Source organism: Carcharodon carcharias, chromosome 9, assembly GCF_017639515.1.
Source record: "Carcharodon carcharias isolate sCarCar2 chromosome 9, sCarCar2.pri, whole genome shotgun sequence".
NCBI lineage: Eukaryota > Metazoa > Chordata > Chondrichthyes > Lamniformes > Lamnidae > Carcharodon > Carcharodon carcharias.
Genome location: NC_054475.1, coordinates 4940105 through 4953640, shown reverse-complemented (window position 1 = coordinate 4953640; position 13536 = coordinate 4940105). Strand labels below are relative to the sequence as shown.

Below are 13536 nucleotides of genomic sequence, written 5' to 3'. Positions count from 1 at the left end.
GGCCTGCAGTGTTTTTGCCTCTCGTGGACATCTTCCCTGCAGTAGCTGTGGGCTGGAAACACTGAGATGTGTGCGCATGGCTAGACTTTAAATACGGTGCCTGGCGTCATGAAGCAGTGAGGTGATGGCAGCCGGCGGGTGAATGAGAGCCTGCCCGCCATGGAAATGGCGTTTTTTTCGGGAATGCATAAATAATGTGGCAGGTTTTGGATGATACTGCGTGAAAACCCTCCCATCTCGGCCGACGGGTAGAACATCGTTTTACCTGCCCGCTACTACACTTAGTGCAAATCTGGGACGATTCCGCCCTGAGGTTTTTTTGTCGTTGATACTATGAATGGGTATGTATGGTTGTCACGTTTATGTGGTTGTTAGATTCAGCTGAGTCAGAGAGATGTCCAGGGCTGTTCCTGCACATGGGGTCTCAGAGAGCTGGTCGTTGGTCTTCACAGGGCTTTCACTTCTCAGTCAGAGGACAACTTTTGATTGGTGCTAAACAAAAAATCACAGTTTATTATTCATTCCTATTCAGTTAAAGAACATTGCAAAGAACAGAGACTTGAATCTTTGATTAGGAATAATGAAGGACACATGGGCACTTAGTCCACTGTGGGTTTTATTCGGGGCCTGATCAGCTGGAATCTCCTCTACAGCTCCTTCTTCACTTTGAAAATTGCAGCATTCCATTCAATACAGACCATTATTTTTTTTGAAACACATTGAATTCAAATGACACAATGGCTTCAGATATACGTTAATTGAGAAAGGAATGTTCTTGCCCATTTAGTTTCCAAGAGATTCTTCTTTGCAAGTTGCTGCTTGTGGGAGACCTGAGACATCTGTGAACTGGACAAGCAACTGTGTGTCTCCTGAACCCATCACATTGAAGGATTATGAAATGAAAGTTGCAGACTCTGAACCAGCAAGCGGAAGTTGCATTAATTAAGTGACTGTAAAATCAAGTATGGAAAGCAAAATAAACAGAGGGAATGAAAGATTGGATTAAAACAGAAAGATAGAAGAGACAAAAAGAAAACATTATAAAAATAACCTTTTTGCAACCGTAATTAAGCTGAAGCAATGAGCCTCCACATTTGTAAAAGTTAATTTTTAAGGCCAGAGAGAGGTTGTTTGGGAGTAGTTAAGACCTAGGCAGAAATGATGGAGGCCTAACTTTCTGTGTTGAACTTAAATTGCATTTGCTGTGCAGGTACAGGAACTTCACACCATTCCATGTGTTTGAATGATGACTGAGACAGTGAGACAGTGCCTTTTGGCACAGCAACTTCCAGATTTTTGTGTCTGACAGCTCTTGCTTTCTGTGTGATTTGTGCTTTAATATTCATCTTCACATGTTACCTTAGCGTGAAAATCTGGGCTATTAGTATTGCTGAAAGCATAGCCTCATTTATATAAAATTTCTTGCAAGTGTTAACCTATTTAACAAGCGTTAACCAAAACAACACTTTGCAACAACAAGTTGTATTTGTTTGGTGTCTTTAATTTAGTAAAATATCTCAGAGGGCTAAGTAAATGTCAGTTATAAACTTAGTGGGATTTAATGTACTTTGGTAACACACATTTGTTTAAAATTTCTGTGCTTAATATTTTAACCAGTTTCTTGGGAAGTGTTAATAATAACATTAAACTAACACGCAGAAGAACTTTATGCAAGTGAATTAACCATTAATAAAACAGAAAATGCTGGAAACATTCAGCAGACCAGGCATCACCTGCGGAGAGTGAAAAAGAGTTCTTTCTATGTCAGCAGGAGGATCAGTTGGTATCTCTCTGTCAGAGGTTGTGGCTTCATGTCCTGCTACAGAGACTTGAGCCACATGAATCTAGAGTGACAATTTACTGCGGTATTGTGGGAGTGCTATGCTGTTGGAGGTGCCATTTTTCTGATGAATTGTTAAATCAAAGCCTGGGTCTGCTCTCTTAAGTGTATGTAAAAGACCCCATGATATTTTGAAGAAAAATGTGTTGAAATGATTTCCTCTAACCGGCATTAAGCATTGCATTTCTTGTGGCACCTGAGGGCACAGCCTCAGAGTAAAGGGAAGACCTTTTAGAACAGAGATGATGAGGAGAAACTTCTTTAGCCAGAGAGTGGTGAATGTATGGAATTCAGGGGAGTTATTTTCTGGTGTCTGGCCAATATATATCCTTTAATCAACATCACAAAAGAAACTGGATTACCTGGTCATTATCACATTGCTGCTGCTCATGGGAGCTTGTTGTGCCTGAATAGGTTGGTATATTTCCTACATTACAGCACCGAGTATATTTCAAAAGGGTTTAATTGGCTGCACAGCACTTTGGGATGCCCAGAGGTCATGAATGGTGCCATCTAAATGCAGTTCTTTCTTTCCGCTTAGATGCTGCGTGTTCCCACTTTTTTTTTTACTTCAAGTTTGCAGCATCCACAGTATTTTGCTTTTGAAGTGGCCGGTGCATTGCCATAAGACCATAAGACATAGGAGCAGAAATTAGGCCATTCGGCCCATCGAGTCTGCCCTGCCATTCAATCATGGCTGATACGTTTCTCAATCCCATTCTCCTACCTTCTCCCCATAAGCTTTGATCCCCTTACCAATCAAGAACCTATCTATCTCGGTCTTAAATACACTCAATGACCTGGCCTCTACAGCCTTCTGTGGCAATGAATTCCATAGATTCTCTGGCTAAAGAAGTTTCTCCTCATCTCTGTTCTAAAAGGTCTTCCCTTTACTCTGAGGCTGTGCCGTCGGGTGCCACAAGAAACACAATGTTTAATGCCGGTTAGAAGCAATCATTTCAACACATTTTATTTGTTAATAGGATAAACGATGAAACAATTGTTACAATAAATTTTGCATGTTTTGGAATTTTTACTTTGTCAATTCTTGACTTTGGAAAATTAAAATCAAGTTAATCTGTGGTTAATTGAGATAGGCAGTGCTTTCCTTGTCCGTGACCAGCGTTTCATTTTTCACACTACATTACTGTGCCTGCACAGCCAAAGCAAACGCTGCATGCTTAGGGCATGCCGCATGTACCTTGATTTTCTGGAGAACTGAATATTTAGCTGAAATAATGACTGTGACAACAGTCATCATTATGTGGTATTGTTTAGGCAGCAACTTATCTTGTTTAAGTCAATTTAGGAGGAGCATAAGTCTCATGAACTGGACTATTATTCATTTATTTGCGAAAAAATATTTATAGTCAATAAATACAAATGAATATCAGAGTTCCTCAGTGTATCGGTCACCTATCTTTAAGCTGCCTGAGATTATGCAGTGGCTGGGTGCTACTCTGGTAAATGATCTGGGAAGAAAGTGATTGGCATAATACAATTGATACAATAGGCTTTTACAGAAAATCAGTTAATCCAAATTAAAAAACCAATCAGAATCAGGGACGGGAGGATAATTTTCACATTCACTGCTTGGACGATAACACTGAACAAATGGAGAATAAATCCCCTGCCACTTATTGAACCTGCCTCAATTCTTCAGCGAAATGAAAATCGGCCGGTTCTACGCTGGTTGATCCACTCTACCAATTGACCACTTATGTGATGAAGGTGAAAATAAACCTTGCCGTTCAACAGAAAAGCTGCAATTTCAGCCGATGTCCTCTCCCACATAAGGGAACAGGAGGAACCTTGCAAGGTACTGAGGAACCATCAATAATTATTTTAATCACAAGGTTAGCTTCAACTTGCTTCAGCTTGCACCAGTCATTTGTATGTAAACAATAATGTGTTTGGGAAGCGTTGCTCAATCTCAACCCCTGAAATACACGGTAACCTTTCTGAAAAGTATTGACAATCCTAGATGGTCACTTTTCCTTTTAGTTTTGTTCTCCTTATATCCTGTGTAAACTTATGGATGAAGATGAATTAGGTATGAAAAGCATCCATGTGATAATATTACATAAGGTAGCTTACGTTACAGCAACAACTTATGTTTTTATAGTGCCTTTCAGGTAATAAAACATCACAATGCGCTTTACAGGAGCATTATAAAACAACACAGAGCCACATTAGGAGGAATTAGCTCAGATGACCAAAAGCCTGATCATAAATATAGGTTTAAGGAGTGACTTAAAGGAGGAAAGCAAGATAGAGAGGCAGAGAGGTGTAGAGAGGGCATTCCAGAGTTTAGGGACTAAACAACTAATGTTTGAGGAATTAAAATCGGGGATGCCCATGAGGCCAGAGTTAGAGGAGTGTAGAAACCTCCAAGGGTTGTGGGGCTGGAGGAGGTTACAGAGATAGGAAGAGGTGAGGACATGGAGGGTTTTGAAATCAAGGATGTGAGTTTTGAAATCAAGACAGTGCTTGGCCAGGAGTCAATGTAGATCAGCAAACACGGAGGAGACAGGTGAATGGGACTTGTGCAAGTTAGGACACAAGTTTACAGAGGGTAGAATGTGGGACACCTGCCAGGAGTGGGTTGGAGGTAATGAAGACATGAGTGGGAGTTTCAGCAGCAGGTGAGTTGAGACAGGAGTGAAGTTGGAGCAAAGCAAAGACTTTGAAAAGTATTCATGCCTTGTCCAGCAACACCATGGAAGCTCTTCAACTTATGGTATTTACATTTGGTCTTGGAGCTGCTGGTGACTTTGATCTTTGATCAGTGGAAACGGTACACTTACAATGTTATATCAAGTAATGGGCCAGAGCTTCCGTGGAGTGGCGATAACCATTTGATTGCTATTCCATTCCTGGTTACTTACACTGAAATGTGGCCATACTTTTCTCGCTTGACCTTCCAGGCTGGATGAGAATAATGGAGTGCACGAGGTTCCAGAGGCCTGTGGTTGAGGGCAGCAGAATCGGGGGAGAGGAAGCTCCCATTTTTTACAGAACTAGCTGCCATAAAGCAGGTAAGTTTAAAGGTCCAGTCCTTTAAGGAAGCCAGGGAGAAGGTAAGTGTGTAAGGTAAGTGAGTAGGATGGTAGGGAGTGGCGGGGGGGAATATGGTCGGATGGGGATTGGGTGGTCACTGGGGGGATTTCAGGTGGTCAGTAGGAAGGGCTCGCTAGTCAGCACCAGGGGGTCAGGCAGTCAGTGGGGGGATTGGGTGATCAGTAGGGGCGGTGGGTTGGGTAGGTTCCAGGGGTTGGTTGATGGGGAGCTAGTCACATAGTCAGGCAGTGGTGGGTTTTCAGAGGTTTAGGAGAGAGTTGGGAGGGTAGTTGGTGGGTAGGAGAGGGTAATCTGGGGGATGGGGGTGTTAGTCAGGAATTGTGGGGGGGTAGTCAGTGGTCCTGTGGGAGGCGTTAGGGGGTCAGTACTATAGTTACCCAAGAGTTAAAAGTGGTTTTAATTCTTCTAACTTTTCCTGGGTAATTATTCCTGTAAGACAGTCAGAACCAAGTGAAGCCTGCGATTTAAATCGGACTATTGGATGGTTTCCAGTGCAGGGTAATTGCCCAACGGAGATTTGAACTTCCTGGGCAACTGCTGTGTAATCCTCACATGGGGACTTGCGGGAAGACGCCAGCCCATCTTTGGGGTTCCTCCTGGGTATGACCCCCCAGAGGTCGGAGGTTATGTGTCAATAACTCAGGGTTGTGCTATTTGCTTTTTAGAATGTTGTGGGTTAGGAGGGTGTTGACCGTGGCAGGGGAAGGGTTCGGGAGGTGGAGGGGTGTGGTAAACAATGTGTACCTAACTTACCCATTGGAAAAAGGAGAGGATTGGATCTGATGTCTACTCTACATCCCGGCCAAATTTACTATTTAATGACTTCAATCCAACAGAAATATATTATATTTTACTTAAATTAAAATAGGTTCAAATTGTTTATTTAAAATCTAGCCTATGCAGTTTGACAGGTGCTATAAATGCCAACATTTTCTTGAGTCATGGAATATATATTTATTACCTTAGCCTTTTGAAGCACATTTTCCAATGAATATTTGAAAATCTTGTAATTATAATAGCCAGAATGGGACAATGGTGCATCTCCCTTTGTCCCTAATTTACATTAACCTGTGTTAAAATATTCCTCATGTTAGATCCATCAATGTTAGAACAGCCCCAATAACATGTTGTGTTCATTACCACTAAATTAACTATCCACGTGCAGTACAGCTCTGCACTTAACCCTTTGTCGACTAACCATGTTATGTTGAATACCAACTCAAAATAAGTTGTTGCTCATTGATAAATCTATGCACCAAGGCATATACCCATGCCCGTAACACTTTTATCTGTATCAGCGTTAGCAGCAACCTTTGACATGGGGCAGGTAATTGCATCTGACAGTGGCACAAACCGATGCCAGTCTTTGTGCCTCTCTTGTAAGATTTTTTGACTGAAGAAGCACTGGTGTAGTTTCTCTGGACAAAATTATTTTGCTTAAACTGGACAATGAAAAGAAGGTGCCCACTGTCCAAAATTCAGCCAGTATAATTCTGCAGAACCAATGTTTTGCTTGTGGTGTTGACTCCATGAATCCTGAAATGCATGTTTAAGCGACATTGATTTACCGCACTTAAAATCACTGTTGGCAATCAAGTTTTGTGGAATTGTGCAGACAAAAATGTAGCCAAAGTTGTTCATCCGGCACCCAAAGCGTCTGCTGGCCACAAAGAGTGCAGATTTTGTGGTATAGCTGTGAGGTTACTTTCGAAATATAAAAATTAATTTCTTAATATAGACTCTGTTGTTACCATGGTGAAGGCTCCAACTAAAAACAACCCTTATCTTTGTTAAAAAACATATTTATTTTATTTTGCATTAAGACAGCTCCTTTCTCTGCAATCTGCTTTTAGGTCCCTTCTCTGCAGAATAACCTGTTGAACAGTGATAAGGCAGTGTAAAGTAGTGTAAAGTACTGCAAGCAGCATTACCAGGAACCTGGAAGGGATTTTACTCCACTGTTGTCCGCACAGGGAGATTCCACATTGATATCAGTTGAATTGCAAATTCCTGTTATGACCTGAGTCAGTTTACAAACGAGTGTTGTCCAAGTCAAATGAGCCCTGGCGCTGGTTAAATTTTCATAGTTCAAACATTAAGGCTCTGGATGGCTTTTCTATCTGACAATATCTGTCAAGATATCTCAAATTAAAAATTAGAAACGAGTCCCAATCCACAGCACTTTCTGAATGAAAAAAAAAACACGTCTCATTATGTCGGTTAAGAAACTGAAATCGATTTCACCGATCCTTAGAAAAATAAATCTTTGCACAAAACCACAGCCTGTAGGCGTAGCCAATACTCCAGTACATCATGAAAGTGGAAGTCACACAATGAATTTGTGGAATGGAATGGTCCAGTCACAAAGGGTCAGCAGCAATTCTGTCTCGTTGCTGTTCTGTTGTCTCCCAGGGAAATGGAGTTTGTCAAATAACAATCTTTCCATTCTGAATCCTTAGGAGAAAAAAAGGATGAAAAATGTTTATGGACTTAAATGTAAAAGGTTTGCCAAGAAACTCCATGTTAATGGATCATGAAGACTCACCTCAAGCGGAATATATTATAACCGATGAAAAAGGAAGAAATCAAATCAGGCAATAAGAGAAAGCCATTCAGGCAAGCAAACCTGGTTCTTTCACTGGGGATCATGAATGATCTGCTCCATCAGTGATTCTACTCAGCAAAGGTAATCTTTGGTCTTTTCCAGTTTGTCAGTTTTGTAGATTCGTACAAGATGAAGGAAGATGTAACAATGCAAATGTTTTTTTTTGAGTAATTCCAGAGTATTGGGGCCATAGCTGAATATTGGGCTAGTTGTTGGGCTGCACTTTATGGGGTTGGGTGGGGGAGGGTGGTGGGTGGTGGAGTAGGGAGGTGTGGTGGTGCAGATAGCTTGCACCCACCCACCCCCAGAAGGAAAGTTGGCTAGAAGCCGACTTGCTCCAAGCAAGCCCACCCCGCGGCCACAATGCACTCTGCGGGTGGGCTCAGTTGCCTGACAGTGGGACACCCACCCCTCACTGGGGAGGAATTCCCCCCCTCAGGAACTGCTGGCCAATCTGATTGGCCAGCACTCTAGCAGTCCCAGCAACACCAAGATCTCAGTGGTGGGCGCTGCCAGGACTGCAACCGATCCCAAGAGGAAGACCCAATGGATCCCGGAGTGAGGTAAGCCCAGGGTATTGGGTGCAGAAGGATTTGACCAGCTTAGCGGGTGTGGCCAAGGGGGTTGGGGTGTGGGCTTTTGAGAGGGAATAGGAGGGAAGGGGGAGTAGTCTCTTGGGGGTGTGCCCCAATGCGCAAGGGGCACCCATCAAAGATAGTAACCCTGTCTTCCTTACCGCCCTTTTGAAAACTTGTTAAAAAAACATACTGTCCTCCTGCCTCTGCCAACTGTATTGTGGCACGGGCAGCGTAACATTGGGCTCAACTGGCTTATTAACAAGCTCAGTTAGCCCTTAATTATATAGTTAAACATGGTGGGTGGGCTGCCGATTTCAGCACCTGCCCACCTACCATGCAATGGGGATGAGCTTGGGGGGTGGGTGGGGAGGTGGTGGGCTGTGCACCCACCCTATTTTACGTGTTCCCCCCCCACCCCCGCTGAAAACACGGCCGGCAAGGGCAGTCTGTTAAGTGTGCTAGGGTGTAGGGGTTGTGATTCGACTGGACAGGGCTCTTGGATTTCCCTTCCCCTTTAAGCAGGATTTCAAAAATTGTGTAACAATGGAATACCGTCAAATGAATACGACATAATCCAGGAAAAGGCGGCTAAGGAGATAGATCTGCTTTAGTTACAGGTTCCAAACATAACGGCTCCCACGCTTAGTAATGCAACATAACTGCTGATTAACTCTATAGCTCAGAAAACAGTGCAGCCAAATGTTCTGCCTCACTGATATCACGGTCAACTTGCAAGCCAAGGTTTATCAGTTGACGACAGAAAGCATTTCAAAGAGCATGAGAGATTCTGCTTCTTTCTTGCGCCACCCTTTCACTGGCAAGTTGGCTTCTCTCTCTAGTGCTCCATGCCCAGCACAAAACAGAGGATATGTTGCCTGCCAACTTGACTTCTTATCGACTGGGAGACAGTTTTACTGAATAGCATCTAATACATGACTGCGAGACTATGAGACTCAACAAAAATGAAAAAAAAAAAGCATGAGCAGTAGACCAGCTCTGCCATAAATTATCCAGTGCGATCTGTTAGAATCTTATTTCATCCTTTCAATAAAATGAAATAACTGGAACTTTTTGGCAATGCCATGGGAGTCAGGCAACAATCCCTGCGCTGTCTTGTTTCACAAGGCATCATTTTAAATGTTCACCAGGCCAGAATTTTACCCTCCCCCAGCCTCCCCCTGCTGCCCCCCTCACCACCCCACATCCCCTCCCCCCCCCACCCCAACCCTCCCTCCATGGGTTCTGAAGAGGGTTGGTGGGGGGGTGGGGGGGGTTGAAATTGAATGCACGGGAATACCTCTAGGTTCCCACCCTCCCCAACCTCGCAGCAGTTTTGCACTGGGACAGGCAGGGCCTAGAACAGGAAGCCCGCTCTTGCCCTAATTGAGGCCCTTTGAGGGAATGGAGGACAGGCCCACATCATCCTAAAAATTCAGGCCCAGATGTTTTGTGTAATGAGATCGGAGTAATTAATGATCTCATAGCAAAGGTGCCCCTAGGTAGCAGTGACCATAATATGATTGAATTTTACATTCAGATTGAGGGAGAGAAGAGTGTGTCTGAGACTAAGTTTTTAAACTTAAATAAGGGCAATTATGAGGGCATGAAAGCTGAGCTGGCTAAACTGAACTGGCAAATTAGGTTAAGGGATAGGTCAATAGAGATGCAGTGGCTCATATTTAAGGAGATATTTCAGAATGCACAAAATAGATACATTACAATGAGCAAGAAAAAGTCCAAGGGATGGACACACCATCCGTGGTTAACTAGAAAGGTTAAAGATAGTATCAAACTTAAAGCAAAAGCATATAATTGTGCAAAGGTAGGTGGAAGACCAGAAGATTGGACAGAACATAAGGAACGGCGAAGAATGACTAAAAGACTAATAAGGAGGGAAAACATTAGAGTATGAGAGAAATCTAGCCAGATATATAAAAACAGATTGTCAGAGTTTATACAAATGTTTTAAAAAGAAAAGAGTTAACAAGTGAGCGTTGGTCCTATAGAAAGTGAGTCAGGAAAATTTATAATGAAAAGCAAGGAGATGGCAGATGAATTGAATTTTGCATCAGTTTTCACTATGGACGATACTAAGTACATCTCAGAAGCAGCTATAAACCAGGAAATGAAAGTGGGGAAGGAAGTCAGGAAAATTATAGTCACCAGAGAAGTGACATTGAGTAAATGGTTGGAGCTGTGGGCTGACAAGAGTCCAGGTCCTGATGGACTTAATCCTAGGGTCATAAAGAAAGTGAGATAGTTGATGCATTGGCTTTAATTTTCCAAAACTCCCTAGATTCAGGGAAGATCCCATTAGATTGGAAGGTAGCAAATGTAGCTCCATTATTCAAAAAGGGAGGGAGACAGAAAGCAGGAAACCACAGGCCAAGTTAGCTTAACATCTGTCGTAGGGAAAATGTTATAAGCTGTTATTAAAGAAGTTATAGCAGGGCACTTGGATAAGCTCAAGGTCATCAGGCAGAGTCAGCATGGTTTTGTGAAATAGGAAATTTAACCCACTTATTGGAGTTCTTTGAGGAAGTAACATGTACTATGAATAAAGGGGAACTGATGGATGTACTGTACTTAGATTTCCAGAAGGCATTTAATAAAGTGCCACATCTAAGGTTATTGCGAAAGATAAAAGCCCATGGTATAGGGGGTAACATATTGGCGTAGATAGAAGATTGGCTGGCTAACAGGCATAAATAGATCTTTTTCAGGTTGGCAAGATGTAACAAATGGCATGCCGCAGGGATCAGTGCTGGGACCGCAACTGTTTACAATTTATATAAATGACTTGGATGAAGGGATTGAAAGGATGGTTGCCAAATTTGCTGATGACACAAAGATAGGTAGGAAAGTAAGTTGTGAAGAGGGCATGAAGAGGCTACAAACAGATATAGATAGGTTAAGTGAGTGAGCAAAGATCTGGCAAATGTAGTTTAAAGTGGGAAAATGTGAAATTGTCCATTTTGGCAGGAAGAATATAAGAGAAGCATATTATCTAAATGGTGAGAGATTGCAGAGCTCTGAGGCGCAGAGGGATCTGGGTGTCCTGGTGCACGAATCACAAAAGACTAGTGTGCAAATACAGCAAGTAATTAACAAAGCTAATAGAATGTTATCATTTAATGTGAGGGGAATTGAGTACAAAATTAGGGGGAGTTATGCTTCAGTTGCACAGGGCATGGTGAGACCACATGTGGAGTACTGTGTACAGTATTGGTCACATTATTTAAGGAAAGATGTAACTACATTGGAAGCAGTTCAGAGAAGGTTTACCAGACTAATACCTGGAATGGGTGGGTTGTCTTATGAGGAAAGGTTGGACAGACTAGGCTTGTATCCTCTAGAGTTTAGAAGAGTAAGAGGTGAGTTGATTGAAACATATAAGATCCTCAGGGGACTTGACAGGGTGAATGTGGAGAGGATGTTTCCTCTTGTGGAAGAATCTAGAACTGGGGTCACTGTTTAAAAATGAGATGAGGCAAAAGTTTTTAACTCAGAGGGTGGTGAGTCTTTGGAACTCTCTTCCTGAAAAGTCTTTGAATATTTTTAAGGTAAAGGTGAATAGATTCTTGGTAAACAAGGGGGTGATAGGTTATTGGGGGGTAGGCAGGATGCAGATTTCAGGTTACTATCAGATCAGCCATTATCTTATTAAATGGCAGATCAGGCTCGAGGGGCTGAATGGCCTACTCCAGCTCCTTGTTCATATGTTTGTATGTATATAGCTTTGCAGTATTGTTTAGTCCCATTTGTATTTAATAGAAAGAACGTGGCCAAGTGTAGTCCTTTATACCAATGCTGCCATTTATTATAAAAGAGTTATGAGGCTGAATTGTGTTAAGTTATACAATTGTGTCTGATGTTAGACTGAATTATGCTTTCCTTGATAAAGGTGTGACTATAAGACATTCAATTACATTGGTCATGAGTTGACTCTACTCTTCTGTGGGAATATCAAAGTACCTTCTTAAAAGTGATAATAATTTCATGTTCGAGCACTGGTTATCCTTAAACTATTGATTTAGGCTAATGGCTCGCAGTTTTACACACAATGGGAGGTAGGTAATAGGTGCCTAAGGTCACTATCCACTGTTTCCAATGTGTCAGGATTTTGGGTGAGGGAAAGATCATATCTATGATGTTCCTCATGATCAGACCAGCCATTGACTCACACAATCTAGGCTCACAACATTTGGGGAGGTACAGGAGGGCTCTTACTGCATCTGGAACTGAGTGGGACGAATAAGGAGGGACAAAATGTGCACAGAAACATAGGGGGAGTTTCACCTCCGCAAACTGGGTGGGTTTGGGTCAGATGGGAGGTTATAGGGTTAATAATTTTATTCCTGACCCAAACCTAGCCTTTAACCCACCCACGTCCACTTTTAATGGAGGCAGAATGGAGAGGGGAGGGGTTGACGGCAATTTACATATGATTGTGAGGCTATGTGCCTTGTATTCATCCACCATTTTAAACTTAACTCTGGCCAGGCAGGTTTCCCAAGTCACAGGAAGTCCAGGAGCTATAGGAAGATCGGGGACTGACGAATCCAGGATGTATTTACCTGCTTCTACTTACCTGCTTTATCCAGCAAATTCTGTGCCATAATGACTCGACACTTCTATGACTCTATGACATGTATGCTTGAATGTGGGAAGTTCCCAGTGCCCCTACGTTCCCAATAGGTTCGGGAAGTTAAAATTCGCTCCACAGCGTGGGTCAGAGGATCAGGCCTGTGTTTTTTTAGGCCTACCTCTGACCACAGTTGGCAACAGGCTCTGAATTAAAAATGGGGCCTCTCAAAATTACCACTGCGCACACACAAACACAAAGAAGGTACATTATATTATCCAAACTGAATGAGCTGCATTAACAAGGTAACATTTGAGAGGGCTGTGGTTTAATTGCCACATTAACCTGCTGCCTGATATGATAACAACGGCACTGAGATGCTGCATTCTTAATGGTTTATTCATCCAGAAAATGCTCTGTGCTGCCGGACGGTGAGAAAACACTGACATTCTCTCACTAGGTAGGACCATGGTCAGTGGCAGGAGTGTGTCGGTTAACAAGGAGCAAGTGAGTTGAGTTACTCATTGATTCCATTTATTTTAGAGTTGATCTACCTGGTAGAGCTCTTGAGGCATGAGTAAGGGAGTTGGTTTCAACTGATGCCTGATGCCCTTCCTCATTCACAGGGACACTGGAATGGAATGTGGGGCGTAAGGCTCCGTGTTATACTATTGCAACCCTATTACCAACTCCTGCTGTCTTCGAGCTGGGCTTCCTGCAGTGAGTGCGGGATCGGTGAATGGAGAGGAATATGAATTTTGTGAGTTTCACTGTCAGATATCTCAGTTTAGATGCACTGTGCTTTTTGTTTTAATCCAGATTATATGGAGCCCTAACAAAACCAACA

At 42.6% G+C, this 13536-nt stretch overlaps 1 protein-coding gene across 2 annotated transcripts in view; it reads right to left on the bottom strand.

Moving 5' to 3' along the window:
* Positions 1-598: 598 nt before the first annotated feature.
* The window catches only part of LOC121281753 (ras-related protein Rab-7b-like), a 52586-nt gene continuing 39648 nt past the window's right edge, over positions 599-13536 (bottom strand). Inside the window, exon 6 of one of the 2 annotated variants that reach the window (XM_041194699.1) lies at positions 599-950. In XM_041194699.1, the coding sequence (XP_041050633.1) occupies positions 939-950 (12 nt within the window). In that variant the 3' untranslated portion in view covers positions 599-938. Of the gene's footprint in view, positions 951-7213; positions 7376-13536 lie in introns of those variants that run through there. The other variant, XM_041194698.1, reaches the window with a different exon arrangement.